This window comes from Mastomys coucha, unplaced genomic scaffold (assembly GCF_008632895.1).
Source record: "Mastomys coucha isolate ucsf_1 unplaced genomic scaffold, UCSF_Mcou_1 pScaffold9, whole genome shotgun sequence".
NCBI classification, from domain to species: Eukaryota; Metazoa; Chordata; class Mammalia; order Rodentia; family Muridae; genus Mastomys; species Mastomys coucha.
The window spans coordinates 8,641,569-8,660,518 of record NW_022196915.1 but is presented as its reverse complement, the minus strand read 5'-3'; the positions used below and the strand labels follow the sequence as shown (position 1 = coordinate 8,660,518).

General features: G+C 47.4%; 2 protein-coding genes across 4 annotated transcripts in view; one reads left to right on the top strand and one right to left on the bottom strand.

Moving 5' to 3' along the window:
• Window positions 1–3,184, top strand: part of Comtd1 (catechol-O-methyltransferase domain containing 1) — a 39,729-nt gene extending 36,545 nt beyond the window's left edge. For all 3 annotated transcript variants that reach the window (XM_031361353.1, XM_031361352.1, XM_031361349.1), the window contains 7 exons: window positions 1,063–1,595; window positions 1,703–1,830; window positions 2,071–2,176; window positions 2,266–2,384; window positions 2,465–2,519; window positions 2,651–2,784; window positions 2,940–3,184. In XM_031361353.1, coding sequence (XP_031217213.1) covers window positions 1,502–1,595; window positions 1,703–1,830; window positions 2,071–2,176; window positions 2,266–2,384; window positions 2,465–2,519; window positions 2,651–2,784; window positions 2,940–3,092 — 789 coding nt within the window. In that variant the 5' untranslated portion in view covers window positions 1,063–1,501 and the 3' untranslated portion in view covers window positions 3,093–3,184. The remainder of the gene's footprint in view (window positions 1–1,062; window positions 1,596–1,702; window positions 1,831–2,070; window positions 2,177–2,265; window positions 2,385–2,464; window positions 2,520–2,650; window positions 2,785–2,939) is intronic.
• Window positions 3,185–4,860: 1,676 nt separating this feature from the next.
• Vdac2 (voltage dependent anion channel 2) lies at window positions 4,861–18,717 on the bottom strand. Its single transcript, XM_031361348.1, has 11 exons — window positions 18,523–18,717; window positions 18,301–18,389; window positions 18,059–18,117; window positions 17,025–17,093; window positions 16,108–16,157; window positions 12,471–12,623; window positions 12,324–12,376; window positions 11,712–11,939; window positions 9,974–10,124; window positions 6,409–6,466; window positions 4,861–5,414 (listed from the first exon to the last, which is right to left on the bottom strand). Exons 3-11 carry the CDS (start codon window positions 18,090–18,092, stop codon window positions 5,323–5,325), a joined length of 888 nt encoding a protein of 295 aa, XP_031217208.1. The 5' UTR covers window positions 18,093–18,117; window positions 18,301–18,389; window positions 18,523–18,717; the 3' UTR covers window positions 4,861–5,322.
• Window positions 18,718–18,950: the final 233 nt, after the last annotated feature.

The window sequence follows — 18,950 nt, the reverse complement described above, 5'->3', positions numbered from 1 at the left end:
CAATCTACCCTGATTGTGGATAGATACCTGCCCTTACCTCTGAGGCCCAGGATTCTAGCAGCATTGGCTCCAGTTGGCCAGGTCTAGGGTCTCTCACTGATCCTGCACCTGTCTGCCTGCCTCCGGAGGGTCTCCCAGCCTGGCCAATACTATGAAGAAACAGACTTCCAGGGCAACCACCTCTGGGGCTCTGTGGATTCCAGCTCTGAAAGACAGCGCCAATAGCCTACTAGGCCTGTGTGTAAGGCATACTGGGGGTGGGGGAGGAAGGGGGAGAAGGGGCGGGGTTGCTCAACCGGAACTCCATCAGGTGCTGTGAGGAGTGAGTGTTGTGAAACACAACTCTGTGAGATGGTATTCTTGGTGGCCTGAGACAAGGTGCACCCCTGAGAAATTACACAATGCAACAGATCTGGTATAAAAGGGATATATTGGGAGTAGAGGAAGGACCTGGGGAAGGAATAGAGGCAGGACAAGTAGACATGTAAACAGACAGATGGGAGCAAAGTGGGAGCAAAGTGTGTGTGTGTGTGGGAGAGGGAGAGGGAGAGGGAGAGGGAGAGGGAGAGGGAGAGAGAGAGAGAGAGAGAGAGAGAGAGCTCACTGGATTGGGGTGGGGTCCTCGTTATCAATAGCACACACCAGTCATACCTGGGGGGTGGGGCAGGTGATGCCTTAAGTAATTGCTGGGTCCCTGGGGGCAGGTCAGCGGAGTCACCTGTTAGCGAGGTCTAGTAAGGATTTCACTGTACAAAAAAAAAGGGATAGCGACACTTGAGCTGCATTCCAGGTGGACCTGTCCAGTTGTTTCCAAGTCATAAACTACCACCGTCTTTTGCTTCCACCAGAGTTCAGTACATAGTAGGTATTCAATAAATATCTAGGGAGCACCAGTCTAGCAGTTAGCCCTGCAAGGGGAACTCAGCTGCTGCTGCCAAGATGTCACCGCTTCCCAAGGTAATTCTAGCCAATGACCATAACATCAAGTACCACTATTGAGCACCTACTATGTGCGAGGAATCCTGTGCCTATCATGATAAGATTGTAATTCCTGCTTTACAGAAAAGAAACAGACCCGGAAAGAAAGACTGGCGCATAAAAAAGCTACAGCATCCCAGCCACTAAGGAAACAGTCTTGGAACCCAGGTGACTCCAAACCAGGTTCTTGGTTCTTTTAACCTTGGGCACCTCTCCAGCAAGCATCCCCGAGTCTCTTTGGATTCCTCCATTAACCACACTCACTTTACCGCCTCTCCCCATGCTCGCAAGAGCCCTGGTGCGGGGTATGACGCCACGGCCCGACACAGTTCCGCATGCAGCCACCGGGTGGCGAGCTGTTCTCAGTCTGACCTTGCAATACGGCCATGTGTCACCAGATGGTGCCCGAGGCCGCGGCTCTGTGGGCAGGGCCCGGACAAGGTGGAGCCCTGTCGGCTTACTGGTCCCAGTCCCATCCTCTCTACTCCAGCACACGTGACCTCCGCCGCCGCTAACCAGCACCATGGCCCAGCCAGTGCCTCGGCTGTCTATCCCCGCCGCGCTGGCCCTGGGCTCCGCCGCGCTGGGCGCCGCCTTCGCTACTGGTCTCTTGCTGGGTGAGCTGAGCTGGTCTACAGCAATCCCGGGAACGGGAGGGCGCGGAGCAGAGCCCGAGAACCCGGTCAGATCTGCAGGCCCTGACCCGGCACCCTCTCCCCGACAGGGAAACGGTGGCCTCCGTGGGGGTCCAGGCGGCCACAGCGCCTGCTGCCACCTGAGGACAATCCCCTGTGGCAGTATCTACTGAGCCGCTCCATGAGGGAGCACCCGGCGCTGCGGAGCCTGCGACTGGTCAGTAGGACTAGGGCCGAGAACCGGCTCCCCACTTCCAGCGTGGTGGATCTCACGTGGCTGTGTGACCTTGAGCTAGGCAGAAACCCTCTCTGGGCTTCCGGGTTCCCTGAAGCCTGTCCCCTTCTATGCCACACCCGCCACCGAGCCCCTGAATGATTCAAAACCTATGCAAGGGTGGGGGAGAGGTGGGGAGGGGGTTGGCTGGCTTGAATGGTACCACCCTCTCCCCACACACAGCTGACCCTGGAGCAGCCGCAGGGGGATTCCATGATGACCTGCGAACAGGCCCAGCTTCTGGCCAACCTGGCGCGGCTCATCAAGGCCAAGAAAGCTCTGGATCTGGGTAGGAACGCGCAGCCCTGGTCTCTGGAAACCTGGGTCACGGGGCGGTCCTGCACCCTGAACTGAACTTGCGGGTGTCCCGGTCCACAGGTACTTTCACGGGCTACTCGGCCCTAGCCCTAGCCTTGGCGCTTCCCGAGGCTGGCCGCGTGGTGACCTGCGAGGTTGACGCTGAGCCCCCGAAGCTGGGACGGCCCCTGTGGAAGCAGGTGAGAGCCCCACACCTGCGGCCGTTCGGGCTCCGGCTCCGGCTCGGGGGCGTGCCGGCCTGACCGGCCTCCTTCCGCAGGCAGAAGTGGAGCAGAAGATCGACCTTCGGCTGCAGCCCGCCCTGCAGACATTGGGTGAGCACCGGCACGGGGCCCCAGGCAGCACTGGGGAACAAAACTGGCCACCTTGAGCGGCCCGCCCTGGGCAGGGGCTTCTGGCCCGCTGAGACCGTAGCTCAGCCGCACCTGCCCTCTGTTCCTGTAAGATGAGCTCCTAGCGGCGGGCGAGGCCGGAACCTTCGACATAGCGGTGGTGGACGCGGACAAGGAGAACTGTGCCGCCTACTACGAGCGTTGTCTGCAGCTCCTACGCCCCGGAGGCGTGCTCGCCGTGCTCAGAGTAAGGACTAGCTAAGGCAAAACTACTCCTTCTGGTGGCTGAGTCGGTCTCAGCTTCCCCACCCCAGCCCCGCCCCAAACCCCGCCCCTCCCGGCTAAAGCCCTGGGTCGGCTACGCCCCCCCCATTTCCGATGGCCCCGCCCCTCCATCTGTAGGTCTTGTGGCGCGGAGAGGTGCTGCAGCGTCAGCCCAGGAACAAGACTGTTGAATGTGTGCGGAACCTAAATGAGCGCATCCTGAGGGACGCGAGGGTCTACATCAGCCTCCTGCCCCTGGATGACGGGCTCTCCTTGGCCTTTAAGATCTAGGGTTAACACGAAGCTTAGGGCTTCGGTGTGAGAACCTAAGAACCCCAGCCAGTGACCCGACTTTTAAACCTGACAATAAAGGTACTGGAACACGTGGCCTTCTGAGCATCCACTTCCAAAATTCATTTGGTGAAGAGTTCCCTCCCTGCAGGAACACAGGCAGCCTTTCCAGTAAAGTGATCTCCCTGGCACCAAGGCTTGTGGCCCTATCTGGCCGGATAGTTTTAATAAATTGTCCCACATTGAGTAGAGTTCCAACAGGCTCCAGGGGCTTGGATATAAGGGAGGGACTCTGTCTCTTGCCTCCCAGCCACATGCCACTGAGACCAACCTTGTCGAGATAGGGGCTTGGTAAAAGACCAACCTAGTCATGGGTATTTTTACAGCTAAGTCAGGTCTGCTGGCAGTCTACTCACGTTCTCACAGGGCTATCGCCTCCCCCTGTGTGCAGTGGAATCCCTGAGCCCCAACAGTAGCCATTACCCAAGAAACAACCCTCTTGGCCCAGACCAGAAGACCTAAGGTCGGCTGGTATTTCTATCTGCTCCCTCACCCCCTTAAGTCCTAAGGGAGGAACCTGATGTCCAAGGTGTGAAGCAGATGGATAGCCAACGTCACTGGAGAAACCTCAAGAACTTGAAGCTCTTGCAGCATTGTCCTTGGGCGACACTCTAAGGAGCCAGCCTTTACTGACCTGGGGCCTGGTGCTCTGGAAGAAGGCACAGTTCTTCGTACTGAGGCAGAAAGCAGAGTTTCTGTGACACCACAGGTGTGCCACCTCTGGGGTAAGACCCAAGTGAAGCACACCCAGCTGCTGCTCCAAGCACAGCTGCATGAGCCCACAACTGAGTCTGTCCAAGCCCCCTGGTTCCTGCCACACACCACCAGCCTCTGGGAACTAACTAGCTGTGCCCTATCCCTTCTTCACAAGTCACAAGTGTACACGGAGGTGCACAGGGGACCTGGTCCAATCCATTTTGAGAAGTGCCTTTGATACACTGATAATCCAAGTGTGTACACCAGCCCAGAGCAGAGCCAGCATGACATGCACTTGTTAGCTGAGGGGCACCAGGTCACACAGGGCTGCAGGGCAGTGCCATGCACCATTTCTATTGGGTAAGTCCCAAAGTATCCATTTTCTTAGCTGTCCTCACAAGTTTACAACTACACCTCAGAACTGTCGCTCACCTCTCACCTGGGACATACCACCCCCACCCCACCCCACCCCCCACCCCCACCCCCCGGGGAAGTGTGCACACTCCTACTTTTCCAACCAGAATGAGGTAATGCAGATCACCCAGGTGATGGCTAAGGGGGCTGCCAGGCCCAGACTTCAGCTCAGCTTTCAACACTGTCTATAGAAAAGAACTGGTGCCCATTTCCTCCTCTCTTGGTCTGTTACTGCCACCAATTCTTACTCTGTCCACTTCATCTACCTAGGCCCCACTTTCTGTATCGTGGCTCAGAAGGAAGGGTATGCATGCCTATTTAACCAGTCAGCACCACCGCTGCATTTCCCTTCATCATCCATGGATTAACAGTGATTCACTATAACTTTGCACAAATTTAGAAACTGCAGAGTATTAAAGTATGTATCCTTGTATTTTATTGTAGTCTCAAAGACCTCATGGATTATGCTAGGGACACAGGGAATTTGGTTGCACACGTTTAGGTAAAGAGCAAAATGCTCACCAGAAAAAAGTATTTACCAAGAAGATTAGACCCTAGACTGGCAATCTGTAACTGCACATACGTGAGCCATTAGTTATGTACACTTGTTTTATTCATAATTTGTCATGTTTGGGGTTACCAAAGTAATTCTAATGATGGGTGAATATAACAAAAGAAATCTCTGACCTCATCTTAAAGCATCCACTGATCCATGTCATTCAGTACAACAGTCAATGTTAAAGGAACATAAAACAAACATGCACACCATGGCACGGTTTTCATAAACGTCTATTTCATCATTGGTGGGTAGCACATTTAACAGTTAAATACATTTAAATAATGTATAGAAGGCCGCACCACGGCAGCACTGATAACTAGATAACCATCCAACTAGGAACCAGCCACCAAGTGACTGTCTAAATATTTAAAATACAGCTCTTGCTTAATCATCCTTTGATGTGATCACCTTCTGGGGGGAAGGGGGAGCCTGCTGGTCGAATGGAAATATATTAAGGCCAAATCTTCTGATATCCGTTCCCAGAGGTTTCTTTTAACTGGATTAAGCCTCCAATTCCAAGGCAAGCCCAAGTTTGTGGCCTCCAGCATTGAAGCTCTTCCCGTCTACCAGAGCAGATAGTGTAAGCTTCACACCTGTAAACAAAGCAGACCACCATGATGGGCCTGAAAGTACTCAGCCCTGCCAGTCCTCCTCAGCACGCAGCCTCCACACTGACTCAGACATCAGAGAGCTCGGATCAGCAGTGATGCTGAAAGCGCTGACGATAAACGTAATCTGAGGGCATAGAAAGGTTAGTAGCCATGTTCTAAAATCTGGACTACCCAGACTAAACACCAAGACCAGACCACAACTGAACCCTGAAAAAGAGACACGCAGGGACACGTGGGAAACCCACGGTAGGTAAGGCAGTGCTCATCTGAGATGGCACACCGGGAACCGGCCCCTCCAGTGTTCACGTTCACTTTTCTTTAGGTTTTAAAATTTAGATGGAGGAAGCAGGTGCCCCATTAGGAAAGCTGGTGTGCCAGGGCTTTCAGACCTTGTTGATCAACAGCTCTAAGCAGCCGGGAGCTCCAGAGCCCATTAGAAAGACAAAATTCTCCATCTCAACCTACTGAGTGGGAATCCGCATGGGACCCAGACCACTCCCAAGTCTGGAACTACTCTGGTATCCATTACCTGAAGGAACTGCAGAGACCTTTGACCCAAGACAATAGACACCAGTGACCAACTACTTAATGGCTAAATGGTGAAGAGTGGAGCTCTTTAGAATGAGGGCGGCCAAGCTTATTCAAAGCAGGCCACTCCCTAAAAGGAGTAAGGGGGAGGGGCAGGTGTGATAAGCTATGAAGCTTGAAAGGGTCACAATAAACTAAAAATGTAATTTTGAAAATAATTTACAAATGGAGATGGCTCAGAAGTTAAGAGCACTGGGTGGTCTTCCAGAGGTCCTGAGTTCAATTCCCAGCACCCACCCATCTGTATCTGTAACCCCCTGGGATCAGATGCCCTCTTCCAGTGTGCAGATGTACAAGCAGACAAAACATACACACACTTAAATAAATGAATCTTTTAAAGGGATGGGGTGGGGCTGTAAAACAATCCTTCTTTATCAAAGATACTTACCAGGCCTCAGAGTCTGAGTATAGCCCACTCCAATTAAACTAGAGTTGTTGACCTTTGCCTGAAAAGAAAGAAAAACATTTCTGAAGGGAGACAAAGTTCTTGGGAATTCCCCATCATGGAGCTATGGAGCCTGTGCCTTTATGTCAATGAGATACCAAAATTTAGTATCATATACTAAGTAAACACCAAGTGCCACTTAAACATAGCATGAATTCAAAATCAAATTGTCAGGAGAGCTTGACATTCTTTACATACCTCAGGACATGTATACAGAGCCCGACATGATCCACAGCATTAAAAAAACACTCAAAAAACTCATAAAAACAAGTAAATATATAGCTGATGGCACCCATCAGACTCACTAGAGGTGAGAGCCATCTTTGAAATGCAATGAGGAGTTTATAAGCTCAAGGCTTATACCCACACATCACTACTTCCTCAACCCTCCACAGCTTCCTTCTTTCCTCACACTCTGACCTCTAAGCTGCTGGATTTTGGCTGTAACTGGCTGGAGCCTAATGAGGAGCATGGTTTATCAACTCCTTACCTTCAGAGCTGAGAGGAGTGCTGGAGAGCAAATATGTTAAGCAGCATGTTGGGAACTGGTTCTAATGCTTTGGCTCCCAAAAGCAGTGCTTCCTTCCAGACTGGAGGGTTCCTGCTCCCAACTGCCTTCCATTAAGAATAAAAAATTGCCATACAGCAAGGAGACAGGGCAGGACTTTTAGACTTTGAGGGCAAGGAACCAAGGAGAAGAGAAGAAAATCGCCATGACTTGGAGAGAGAGAGATGAGATTTAAGAGCCACAGAAGAAAAATCATCCAGCAATGTAGGTGGAAAGGGAAAGCAGCCCTAAGTGGGACCGGGGGGGGGGGGGGGGGGCTGCCCAGAAGGTAACAGGACAGCAAAGATAAAACATGGATTTAGAAGCTGTTAAGCCAGGAATACCAGAGGTAAATGTGTGCTAGCCAAAGGGAGGATTAGAAATGCCTAGCCACTGAGCTAGTCAAAGCATATCAAAATTTGTTGGTGTGTGTCTTTCACTCTTGAATCCAAAGGGCTGCTGGGCAGGTACAGCACTTGAGTGTGACCCGAATTCCTTATTGCACCAGTCTCCTGGGCCTCAGCTAACATCTCCACTAAGCTACCTACACTCTAACAGAGGTATCCAAACTGTTTACATTATACCCAGACATTTTCACCTACAAATGTGCTAGGCCATTCATGGCTATACAGGACACATAAAGCCTGCAAGCCACAAGATGGATAGATAAGCCTGAGGGAGGGGACCACATTCCCCTCAACTCCAGAGCTCTTCAGCATCTTGGGGCTACAAGCATAAACATAGCAGCGCGCTATGAGGACAGATATGGAATGACTCAGTGACTCTACTCTTGTTATATGTAACGTAACCTCAAAGCACAAGACCAAGCCAATGCTTCTGGGTGCTCCTCTACTGGGGCATCAACAGCTCTTCTTGGGTAGGAAATGCTGTTACTTGTTTCCACAGTGGCTGTGAGCTGAAGGGTGTTTCTGCCGGCTGGCATACCATCTGTCATGGTGCCACAAGCATACATCTGACAAGAACATCTAATGTAAAAGAGACCAGTGTGCTGAGAACTGTGCAGCCAGTCACAGATGCACCACTGACTGGTCAAAGGGAAAAGCATTCTGGGTACTTTTCACACTATCTTGGATTATAAATCTTTAAACATAGCAAAAGATAGGGCTAAAATGTAACAGCTTAAGGCTTCAAAACACAGGGTTGGAAAGATGGCTTAGTGGTTAAGAGCATTGGCTTCTCTTCCAGAGGTCCTGAGTTCAATTCCCAGCAACCACGTGGTGGCTCACAAACATCTATAATGTGATCTCCTTCTGGAATGCAAGTGATATGCAGATAAGAACACTCATGCATAAAATAAATAACCTTTTTAAAAACTATCCAAACACACTGTCCTTGGAGATGAAGAGTACTTTATGTAACAGAAGGAGCTCTCCTGACTGTTTAACTTTCCGTCATCTCTAGCACATATAGTACAGACAGTCCCTGACACACAGTAACAGCTGCTGATCTGCCAGGAAATCAAAGCCAATTCCCTGCCCCTCACAGCATACTCTATTCTATCTCAAGCCACTATGACTAAAGACAGAAACAAGAGAAAGATTCAGACAAGAGTGGCCTCTCACTTTGCCCTCAGCAGAGGGGGAAAAAGTCCTGGAGGTGCAGGTTTTTAGGTAGCAGTCCCTCCCAGTAAGATATTCTACTCACCCTAGGCAGGATTAAGTTCAAAACTGGGTCTAGTCCTGGCTTTACCTACCCCACCCCACCACCAACAGTAATATTTAGCCCTCTCTCTCAGCCAAACTCCAGTCTCTTCACCTGTACAAATGGTGTTAGACCAGTGACCTCTCAGATAAAACCTGAAGGTACTTCATAAACTACAAAAAGACAAAGTCAAAGAAAGTACTATTATTCTCCAGCAAAAATACAAGCCACCCAGGGTTCCACATGATGGCTACCTGGCGCTTAGGCAGGCTTGGGGGCTCAGGGATATTAGCAAAACTAATTCAGCAGCTCTCAAAATAAGCTGAACTGTGATTGTTATTATTTTTCTACTTTATTTATCAATTATTATTCTGTGATTATTAGTCATTTTTCTTTTTTTTTAAGATTTATTATTATACATAAGTATGCTGTAGCTATCTTCTGACACACCAGAAGAGGGCATCAGATCTCACTACAGGTAGTTGTGAGCCACCATGTGGTTGCTGGGATTTGAACTCAGGACCTTTGGATGAGTAGTCAGTGCTCTTACACGCTGAGCCATCTTGCCAGCCCTATTAGTTATTTTTCTATTGCTGTGATCAGACACCATGGCCAAGGTAACTTATAAAGAAAGCAGTTAACTCTGGCCTCCTGATTCAGGAGAATGCATCCATGACCATGATGGTAGGAAGCATGGCAGCAGGCAGGCAGGGCGCTGGAGGAGTAGCTGAGCTTACATCTGATCCACAAACATGGAGCACTATGAATGAAACCTCAAAATCTGCCCCAATCTCTCCTCCAACAAGGCCACACCTCCTAATACATTCTCACCAAGTGGTGACCCAGAAGTCAAATACGTTAGCTGAGTGGGGAGGGGACCGTCTCATCCAAATCACCAGTGATCTAGCTTGAAAGTCAATGTGCTCATTTACAATAAATAAATCTTTGGGATGGAGCAAGCAGGGCCAACCAGAGTGAGTGGGGCCAACCAGAGTGAGCGTGGTTGACCGGAGCAATCAGAAGTCCTAAATTCAATTCCCATAAACCACATGAAGGCTCACAACCATCTGTACAGCTACAGTGTACTCATATACATAAAATAAATAAATCTCTAAAAAAGAAAAAAAAGGTAAACCTCTATCACAATTTCCATAGGAAAAGGAACCTTCCAATTCCAATGCCAGTACACCTGTACACATAGGACTGTGTGAATCCCAGGCAAGCTTTCTACACCATCCAATGTACCCAGAGTAACTCCCACAACCAGAAAACCCCATCCTAAGCCCAGGAGGTACTCACAGAAATAGAAGCAGTGGGATCCAACTGGTATTTAGCTGCAATGCCAAAACGAGTACAGTTGGTACCTGATGTCCAAGCAAGGTTTACTGAAGTGTCAAAATCTTCACATACTTTCTGATAAATTGATCCTCCAAATTCTGTCCCATTATTTCTATAAGATATTTTGAATTAGAATCTAGAACAGACAATGTAACCACTTCTAAGGCACTGGGTAATACTGTAACAGGTATAAGCTACCACTACAACCGAGCAGGTAAAACAGTGGTACAATGTTTGCCTGGTATCCCAGAAACCCTAGGTTCACTCCCTAGAGCTGAGGGGTGCGGAAGGATGGCATCATTCATGCTGGTCTATAAAGCTCTTTTGAAAACTGCAAAGTCTTTTCTGGTGTGGTTGAGACAGGGTGAGTCTTACTCTGTAGCCCAGGTTAGACTCCTTCCCCACAATCCTTCTGTCCCCGACTTATTTTTTTAAAGACAGGGTCTCTTTATATGGTCCTGCTGTCCTGGAACTCACTATGTAGACTAGGCTGGCCTCAAACTCAGAGATCCTTCCCTTTCTGTCTCAGGAGTGCTGGGATTAAAGGTATGGAACACTCGCTCATTCACAAACATGTACATTCGCACACAAGTGGCAGGTGTGGTTCAATAATCGAATGCTGCCTATCCTACATGAATCCCTACATTCAACTCCCAGCAATACCACATACATACATGTGCACATACATAGACTATATATATATATACATAGGCAGTGAGTTTCAGGCCAGGAAGGGCCACACAAGAGACTTTTTAAAAAAATCTATGTTATCTAGGAGCAGAGAGATGTCTTATTGGGTCTTAAGGTCCTTGCTACCACGCTTAAGGACCTGAGTTCAATCCCTGGGACACTCAATTTCCCACTAATCTCCACATATGTGCCATAACAAACAGGTAAACACATGGCAAAAACTTTTAAGATTATGTGTCTAGCTAGTCGGATTATGAGAAGGTTTTCTTTTGCGCTCCTGTTCATTTACTAGTATACTATTTTGTTGGAGCTGGAGAGATGGCTCAGCAGTTAGAACACTGGCTGTTCTTCCAGATGTCCTAAGCTCAATTCCCAGCAACCACATTGGTGGCTCACAACAATCTATGTGATCTAATGCCCTCTCTTCTGGTTTTCAGGTATATATTTAGATAGCCCACTCATATACATAAAAAAAGGGAAATCTTTTAAAAATATACAGTTTTGTCAAAGAAAAGACAGTTAAGTCCTTTCTCTATTATCTAACTTGAGTTGGGTAAAAATGTCATCAGACCCTGCCCCCCTTTTTGGAGAAAGGATCTTACTATGGAGCTCTAGCCAGCCTAAACTCACTATATAGACTAACATGACCTCAATCTCAGAAAGATACAGCTGCCTCTGCCTTCCAAATTAGGATTAAAGGTGTGAGGCTCCACAACTCACCAAACAGCATGAGTGACATTAAGACCGTCCTATCAACCCAGGACCCCATACCCCACAGGTCATTCTGTCAGAGAAGGCACTGCTAGCAGACTGTCAAAGCTAGCATCTCTTCTAAAGGCATAAAACACCTAGCCTGATGGCATGAGCATCCACTCCGTAGCCACACCACATGCTTCTGAGGACCACCCATGGCAACAGAAACTCTTCAAACTAAAAATCCATCAAAAGAAATGACATCACACACCATCCTCTGAGAACCTGCACCTCAAAGGCTCGTAAAGGAACTTACACATTTGTGTGTAGCTGGAAGTCCCCAGTCCTGTAGCCGACTGCAAAGTTACTCCTTGTCAGCTTTGACTTGGCACTGTCAAAGGTCATTTGGTACCCAGCAAGCCAGCCCTCGTAACCAAAAACAGCTGACCCATGGATGGCAGGTCCAGCAAAATCAAAATCAACATCGCAGCCAAGGTTTATACATTCCCTCTTGTAAGCAGACTTGATTTTACCACTTTTCTTTCTGGAAAAAGAAGAGACTGACTTGAAACGGATGCCAATGGCAAAGATTTATACATATAACTGCATGGTGGGCATGAAACAAATTTAAACAAACTGCAGTATGACAATTATAGGGTTAAAAACAGCCAAATAAATTAAAGAAAACAACACACATGGGATGACAGTACTGGGCAGTACTGTGTACAACTCGCAGACACAACGGCCTCAGAAACAGAAGCACAGCCACAATGAGAGGCCATTCCTGAAAGCAACCCCCTGCCAGTGGTGAGCAGTGTTCCAAGGCAGAATCGATGGCACTACAAGCAAGGGAGGCACTGAAACAGCTGCTCCTTTCCTGAGCAGACAAGGCCTGCAAGCTCAACACATAGGAAACACCAGCACTTACCCTGTGTTCGGTGAAAAGGTGGTGTCAAAGGTCAGTTTCAAACCTTGACAAATCTATTTCAGAGGAAAAAGAATTCATGTTCAGAGATATCTCCTTGTAGGAATGTGAAAATAAAGAGTAACACAAAAGCAAGTCTGGAAACGCTACCTGGTCTTCAATTGCAATCTCTGTCCCCAGAGTGTTATCGGTGTTCCATTTCTCTGTGAAAGTCAGACCATACTCACACCATTTGTACTTGGTCTCCAAGGTTCCACTAACTTTTCCAGTGTCTGTATTTGATGAGCCAGATGTTGAAAATTCCTAACAAGACAACAAACAGCTTCATGAACCTTCTCCTAAGCCTGGAAGAATCCACTGCCCAGCTAATGCAGCACGTACAACTCTCCACTTTGCTACTTCCTAAGCAAACACAACAGTGACAAGCTAGCCTCTGACCAACTGACTGCCACCAGAAAGTCCCTTACATGTCTAACAAGTCAATAAAAATTAAGTAGACAGGACTGGTGAGGTGGCTCAGTGGGTATAAAGGCTTGCTGCCAAGTCTGATCCTAACCTCCATCTTTAAAACCCACATAATGGAAAGAGATAACTGAGTCCAGCAAGTTGTCCTCTAACTTGCACATGCGCACTGTAAAACAGGTGCCTGCACATACACATAATCCACACACAAAACACTGTGAAAATGTTAAATAAGTAAAATCTAAATTCTCCAACAGTCCATATTCTATTTTTCTTTTTTCTTTTCTAAAGATTTATCTTTAATTGTATATGTAAGTACAGGGGCCCATGAAGGCCTGATCAGTCTGATTTCCCTGAAACTAGAAATACAGGCAGTTGTGAGCCACATGCGGGTCCTGAGACATGAACTAGAGTCCTCTACGAGAGCAGCACCCTCTCTAAACTGCTGAGCCACCTCTCCAGTCCCTCTGCTTTTTTTTAGATGAGTCTTCACTAACAACTTGTATATCATCTTTCTGCTGTTTTGCCATTGTGTTTGGTTTTTGTCTCTCTTACGTGGAGCTGGAGGGCCTGGGCCTCTCTTTGTAGAGAAAGAAGCTCGCCTGATCCGCCGGCCTCCCTAGTGCTGGGATTAAAGGTGCATACCCACCAACACATCTCACCCAACTCATTTTTTAAAAGCAGTGGGAGGGGATGGAGAAATGGCTAAGTAGTTAAGAACACTGTTGTTCTTGTACAGACCTACATTTGGTTCCTAGCACCCCACAAGATGGTTAACAAGTCTGTAACTCCAGTTTCACAGTATCAACCGCCCTCTTCTAGTCTCTGTGCATCCAACACAAACATGGTGCAGATAGACATGGAGGCAAAAACCATACAGAAATAAAATTAAGTTCTTTTAAAAGTGAAATATGGGAGCTTTATTGATTCCTTTACACTTGGGTTGTTTCATACATCACCTGTCAGCAGAGAAAATGATTAATACAGAGATTAACATGAAGCACCATAAAAAGGTTAGACCTGGAACTGGGAAAATGGCCAGTGAGTAAACACTTGCTGCTCTTGCAGAGGGCCCAGGCTTGGGTCCCGGCACCACAACCATCTCTAACTCCAGTTCCAGGGAATCTGACAGCACTGGCACCAGGCACACACTGACACACATGCAGCAAACACTCAAACACCTAAAATAAAAACATTTTTATTTAAAACTCTGCCAATCCCCTGTAGCATACCAGGTTAAGGTGGGACACCGGGAAGCTGTACTTAGGATTTTCTAGAGGAACAAAGTATCTTTCTCTACCAAGCACAGCCTGTGGGTAAAATATCCTAAGATAAAATGTAACTCTTACAATAGCCTGTCAAGAGTTCTGACTTATGGTTTCTGTACCAATGTCTCTACACTCTCTCGCCACTTTAAAACTATGTCTAAAACTGTTTGTTTTTTAGTTTACCAGAAATTTCGATACCTGGAAAGTTAAGAAATATCAAACACTACCAGGCAGTGGTGGCACATGCCTTTAACCCCAGCACTCGGAGGCAGAGGCAGACAGATCTCTAAGTTCAAGGCCAGCCTGGTCTACAGAGTGAGTTCCAGGACAGCCAGAGCTACACAGAGAAACCCTGTCTCGAAAAACTAACAAAATCACATTTTGGAGGTAGATTTGTTTTCTCAAAGGTACAGCACAGCCTATTATAGGATAATCCAATTGAACTGACAACATGAAAGCTTTGTAGCTCTGCATGTACATCAACAAGATAACATTAAATACATATGAAGCATGCTATTCTTCCAACAAACAGTTTACAAGAGAAATGTGTAAGGGCAGCAGTTTTTAATCCTGCATGACAATGATTAGTGACAATAACTCAAGCACCACCTACTACCATCCATCAGTCCCTGAGATCAAGAACCAGCCTAATGTGTGCCAAGAAATGCTCAGGACAGAAGGCTCACATCAGCCTGAGAGTTGAACTGGGCCAGATGACACCAATAATAAAGTAAGCCCTCCATCACTAGGGACTTATCTTCTACATGTTGGGCAGCCTGAGCATCTCTGCAGTTCAAGACCTTAGTAGAACTTCATTCTGGGTAGGCTTGCATAGTGCAGCATCAATTCTATGACTATTCAATGTTACTCAGAATTATAAACAAAACATCCCCTCTCTAATCCAATTCCTATATATCCATCAAGAACTTAAACTTACTTCCATAGCCTTCCCTAATTCTGTTTTACCATCAGCCTTTCCTTACTAACAAAAATTTTTAGTTTACAAATATAGTGCTTGATCCAATTCTCTGATTATCTTTGACTTAAAGTTTGTCTTTCCAATAGAAAGGGTGTTTTTGTTTGTTTTGCAGCACTGGACCTCATACATAGCTGGGTAAACACTCTACTGCTAAGTTACACCCCTACTCTTAAAAGTAAACTTGTTTAAAGACAAAGATGACGTGTTTTAGTTTAGAACAACATACATGCACAAACATATTTAAAACTCAGTAGGCTGAAAATAAAAATTAGTAGTAGAGATGCAAGGCCCTGGGTTCAACCTCCAGCAACAGCAGAGGAAAAAAAATACTTACAGTCACCTAATATTCTATAATCCAAGTCAGTCACTCAACCACAACCAAATAATCAGACTTCTTTATAGACCAAAGAAACCACAGGACAAGACAAATATAAAACCCATAAATGTAACAGATCTAAGCACTAAGAAACACCACCACAAACAACTTTAAAATAAATACCAGCTATATGCAGAGCAGCATGCATACAGTACTGAGCAATCATAGTTTAGCATGAACATTACACACTCACCTCCAATCTCAAAACAAAAACTTTTAGAGAAAAAGGTATACAATATTTTACTTTATCCCTTTTTTAACAGTTGGGAAGGATCAATGCATATCAAAACAGTAAGCTCTTTAGAGATATTCCAGTCAGGATAAACATGCAGACACCTGCATAGATGACTGTTAGAATGTAGCCACTATACTAAATGTTCATTGTAGTCAAATAAGCAAGTTACTGTTAAGCCCAGAACTCTGACAGGTATTAAGAGAAAGAGTTACAGGAGTCTAACAGGCTGTGGCCTTCATGCTTGTCATCTACCCAAGTACGTCCCAAATAAGCAATGGCTCTCCCAACTTCTCTATACAATCATAGTAACACATACATAATACAGGACTATAACAAAACCATGAGAAAAATCAGAAACCATATACAAAAGCCAATAAATCAGATTACACATAAATCATTCAAAACAAATTAACTTCTACCTCCTTAAGGGAAAAAAACAGATTCGTGAAAACGAATCAATAACTTACCACACCACTGCATGACTTCGTTTTCACATCCAGCTTCACCAACCCAAAGCCTTCAAAAACAGAGAGCAATGATATGATTCTTCTGCAGAAAAGATGCATACCCACTAGTCACATTACAGTTAACATAATCCCAACGTCCAGGGGACAAAAATGGACTAGTGCACAGCACCTGAGTGAGCGCTCACAGGCCGTCGCTGCTAAGGTGACTAGCTGCTGCCTCCTGTCCTGTAACTGGCTCCACTTCCTCACATACCCCTTTCGAGCCATTTTTACATGTCAGATTAAAAGATCACTTCCTCAGACTAGCCTGTTGTTTATGGCAACACACTTAAGACTTTTATCCCAATGGGGTATATTACCAAAAGGGATAGTGGTATGTGCAATACAGTTTTCAAGAAAACACAAAAGTTCATTCTAAAAAGACCAAACTCTTAAGGTGTCAATCCACCCAGAGTCATAAGCACAAAAGTAAAACAGTATTTCCAGGCAGCTCTATCCAACCATGGCCTCAACTGTCACTTAACGAGAATAAATACAAGCTTTCCCTTCTCCTGGGGGAAGAGGGGAGGGAAAGGTGGTACTCAACTCCCATCACTTGGGAGGCAGAGGCAGATAGATCTGAGAGTTCAAGGCCAGCCTGGTCTACAGAGTGAGTTCCAGGACAGCCAGGGCTACACAGAGAAACCCTGTCTCGAAAAAAACAAAAACAAAAACAAAAACAAAAAAAACAAAATAAAAAGAGCAAGCTTTTCAACTGTGACTAAAGAAAGGCTAAGAAACTGAGGTACACATGCCCCTGGCAGAAGCATGAATGCAGCAGGCTATTCAGTCTAGAAAAGCAAAGCAATTAATTTTCTGAAAAAGTCCAAGCATATGTTTTCTCTTTTATATTTAAAAGGAAAAAAAAAAGTCCTTACCAAATCCTTTGTTGAAAATATCTCTGGCAGCTTTACCAAGGTCAGCATATGGTGGAGGGATACACATTGCTAGTAAAAAGAAACATTCTACAGTTAATGTGACCAGACTATGACCTACTGCTAATATTTACATTCAAGCAGTCCAACAGGAGTTGTTTTTGACTCCACTAAAACTATAATAAATGTTATTCTAAGTAGCCATCCATAACAACAAACTTATTTCTAAATAGCTATGTGGCAATACAAACCTGGGACATTAAGAAAAGGGGGAAGCCTTTCTAATTCCTAAACAGTGTCAACAGCCTACCCAGTTGCCGAAACTCAAGGTGATTGACTGATTTAACTGAGATAAAAACCAAAATTTAAGATTAGGCGTTCTTCCCTAACAAAGCTTTTGGAACGACTGCCAAAAATAAAACCAACACTCTGGGAATTGACATACTGAGACACAGGGGTTAAAAAAAAATACAACCATCTATGTTTCAGTCAAGTGTCTACGGCACTAAATATCAAATGGCACTTTTAAACACATTAATACTGTTCCCAAGTCCTCAGCCAAAGTGAGGCTTAAGGGCAAGGAATCTGAGCTCCCACAGCAGCTCATTCATTCTCCGGGGCACATCCACGCCCTTAGGAACACGTGTAATGACCTTGTAGCGCACCCGCTGGGTGCAGGCAGACAGCGAACTACTTCCTCTTCTTGCAAAGTGACTGATCTAACTCAACAACCAGTTGTTTTGCTTTCGGATTCGTAAATGACACAACCAAAAGCCAAGGGTGGGTGCGGCCAAGGACCAACGCCCCAGGCGCGAGCCCCCTATCTGCAACCCAACAGCCCAGCACCACGTCCATCAACAGAATTGGCAGTAAGACTTAGCAGTCACGCAAAGAAGCAAACTTTCCAAGTCCCTGCAGGCGTGTGCGTCACGGCCGGACCAGGGATGGTTTTCTAAGGAGGAAGAGCGCAGCCCCATCGCCCAATCGTCCCATCGTCCCATCGTCCCATAGCGCAAACCACCTCTTGTGCTACTTACGCCGTGGGCATACTGGTACACAACACTCAGCCATGGCGAAGTCGCGGGGGAAAGGTGATCTGTAGAAGGGACAAGAAGTGCGGTCAGGGGGCAGTCAAAGGGTCCACTGGGGATCTCGGACATTAGAGCAAGGGGCCGGGGCCGCTGCGGCCATCTTAGGGGACCAGGGCCGCCCCGAGTTCACTCAGGCGGCCGGCCCGCCCTAAGGCCTCAGACTCGGCAAGAGACGGGCACCACAGTACCTGCGGGTGTCCTGAGGAGCGCCGCCGCCACCGCTCGGCTCGCAGCTGAGGCCACTCCGTTATCTGAAGTTGCGCTGCAGCCACCGCGGCTGGAGGGCGAAGTGAAGGAGACACCGTTGCGCCCCGCCGCAAGCCTGGCCTCCCCCAGCCAGGTCCCTGCCGCGGCCGCCCGGGCTGTCTACCGCGCCTGTCCTTGCCGCTCCGCCCGCTGCCCACTCCCACCTGCTCCGGAGTGACCGCGAGGGTCGAGAGCACGGCGGTCTCCTTGGGTGAGCTGTCTCGGACCGTCCGGCAGGGACGGGCAAGCAGGAGCTGCCGGGCCTCGGGTTAGGCAATGTCCAGGGCAGCCCTAGAGGCGAGGACCGGGGAACGGCGGAGGCGGCGCAACGGCACCCGCGCGGTCAGGATGGGAGTGGCCACGCGAGTCGCGGCGGGGCGGGGCGATGTGCCCGCAGGGTCACGTGCATCCTTTCAGCCTCTTCTGAGTATCCCAGCCTAGAGGGCTGAACCTTTTTAAAGGTCCGGATAAAGGGGATGAGGCACTTTCCTCAAGGGCAGCCTCTGTGCTCTTCCTATCTTGGTTCACCGCCCAACGCAGTGTCCTCCCCTGCTGGGGCTAGGCTGGGCTCCAAAGAACAAACTTGAGCCAA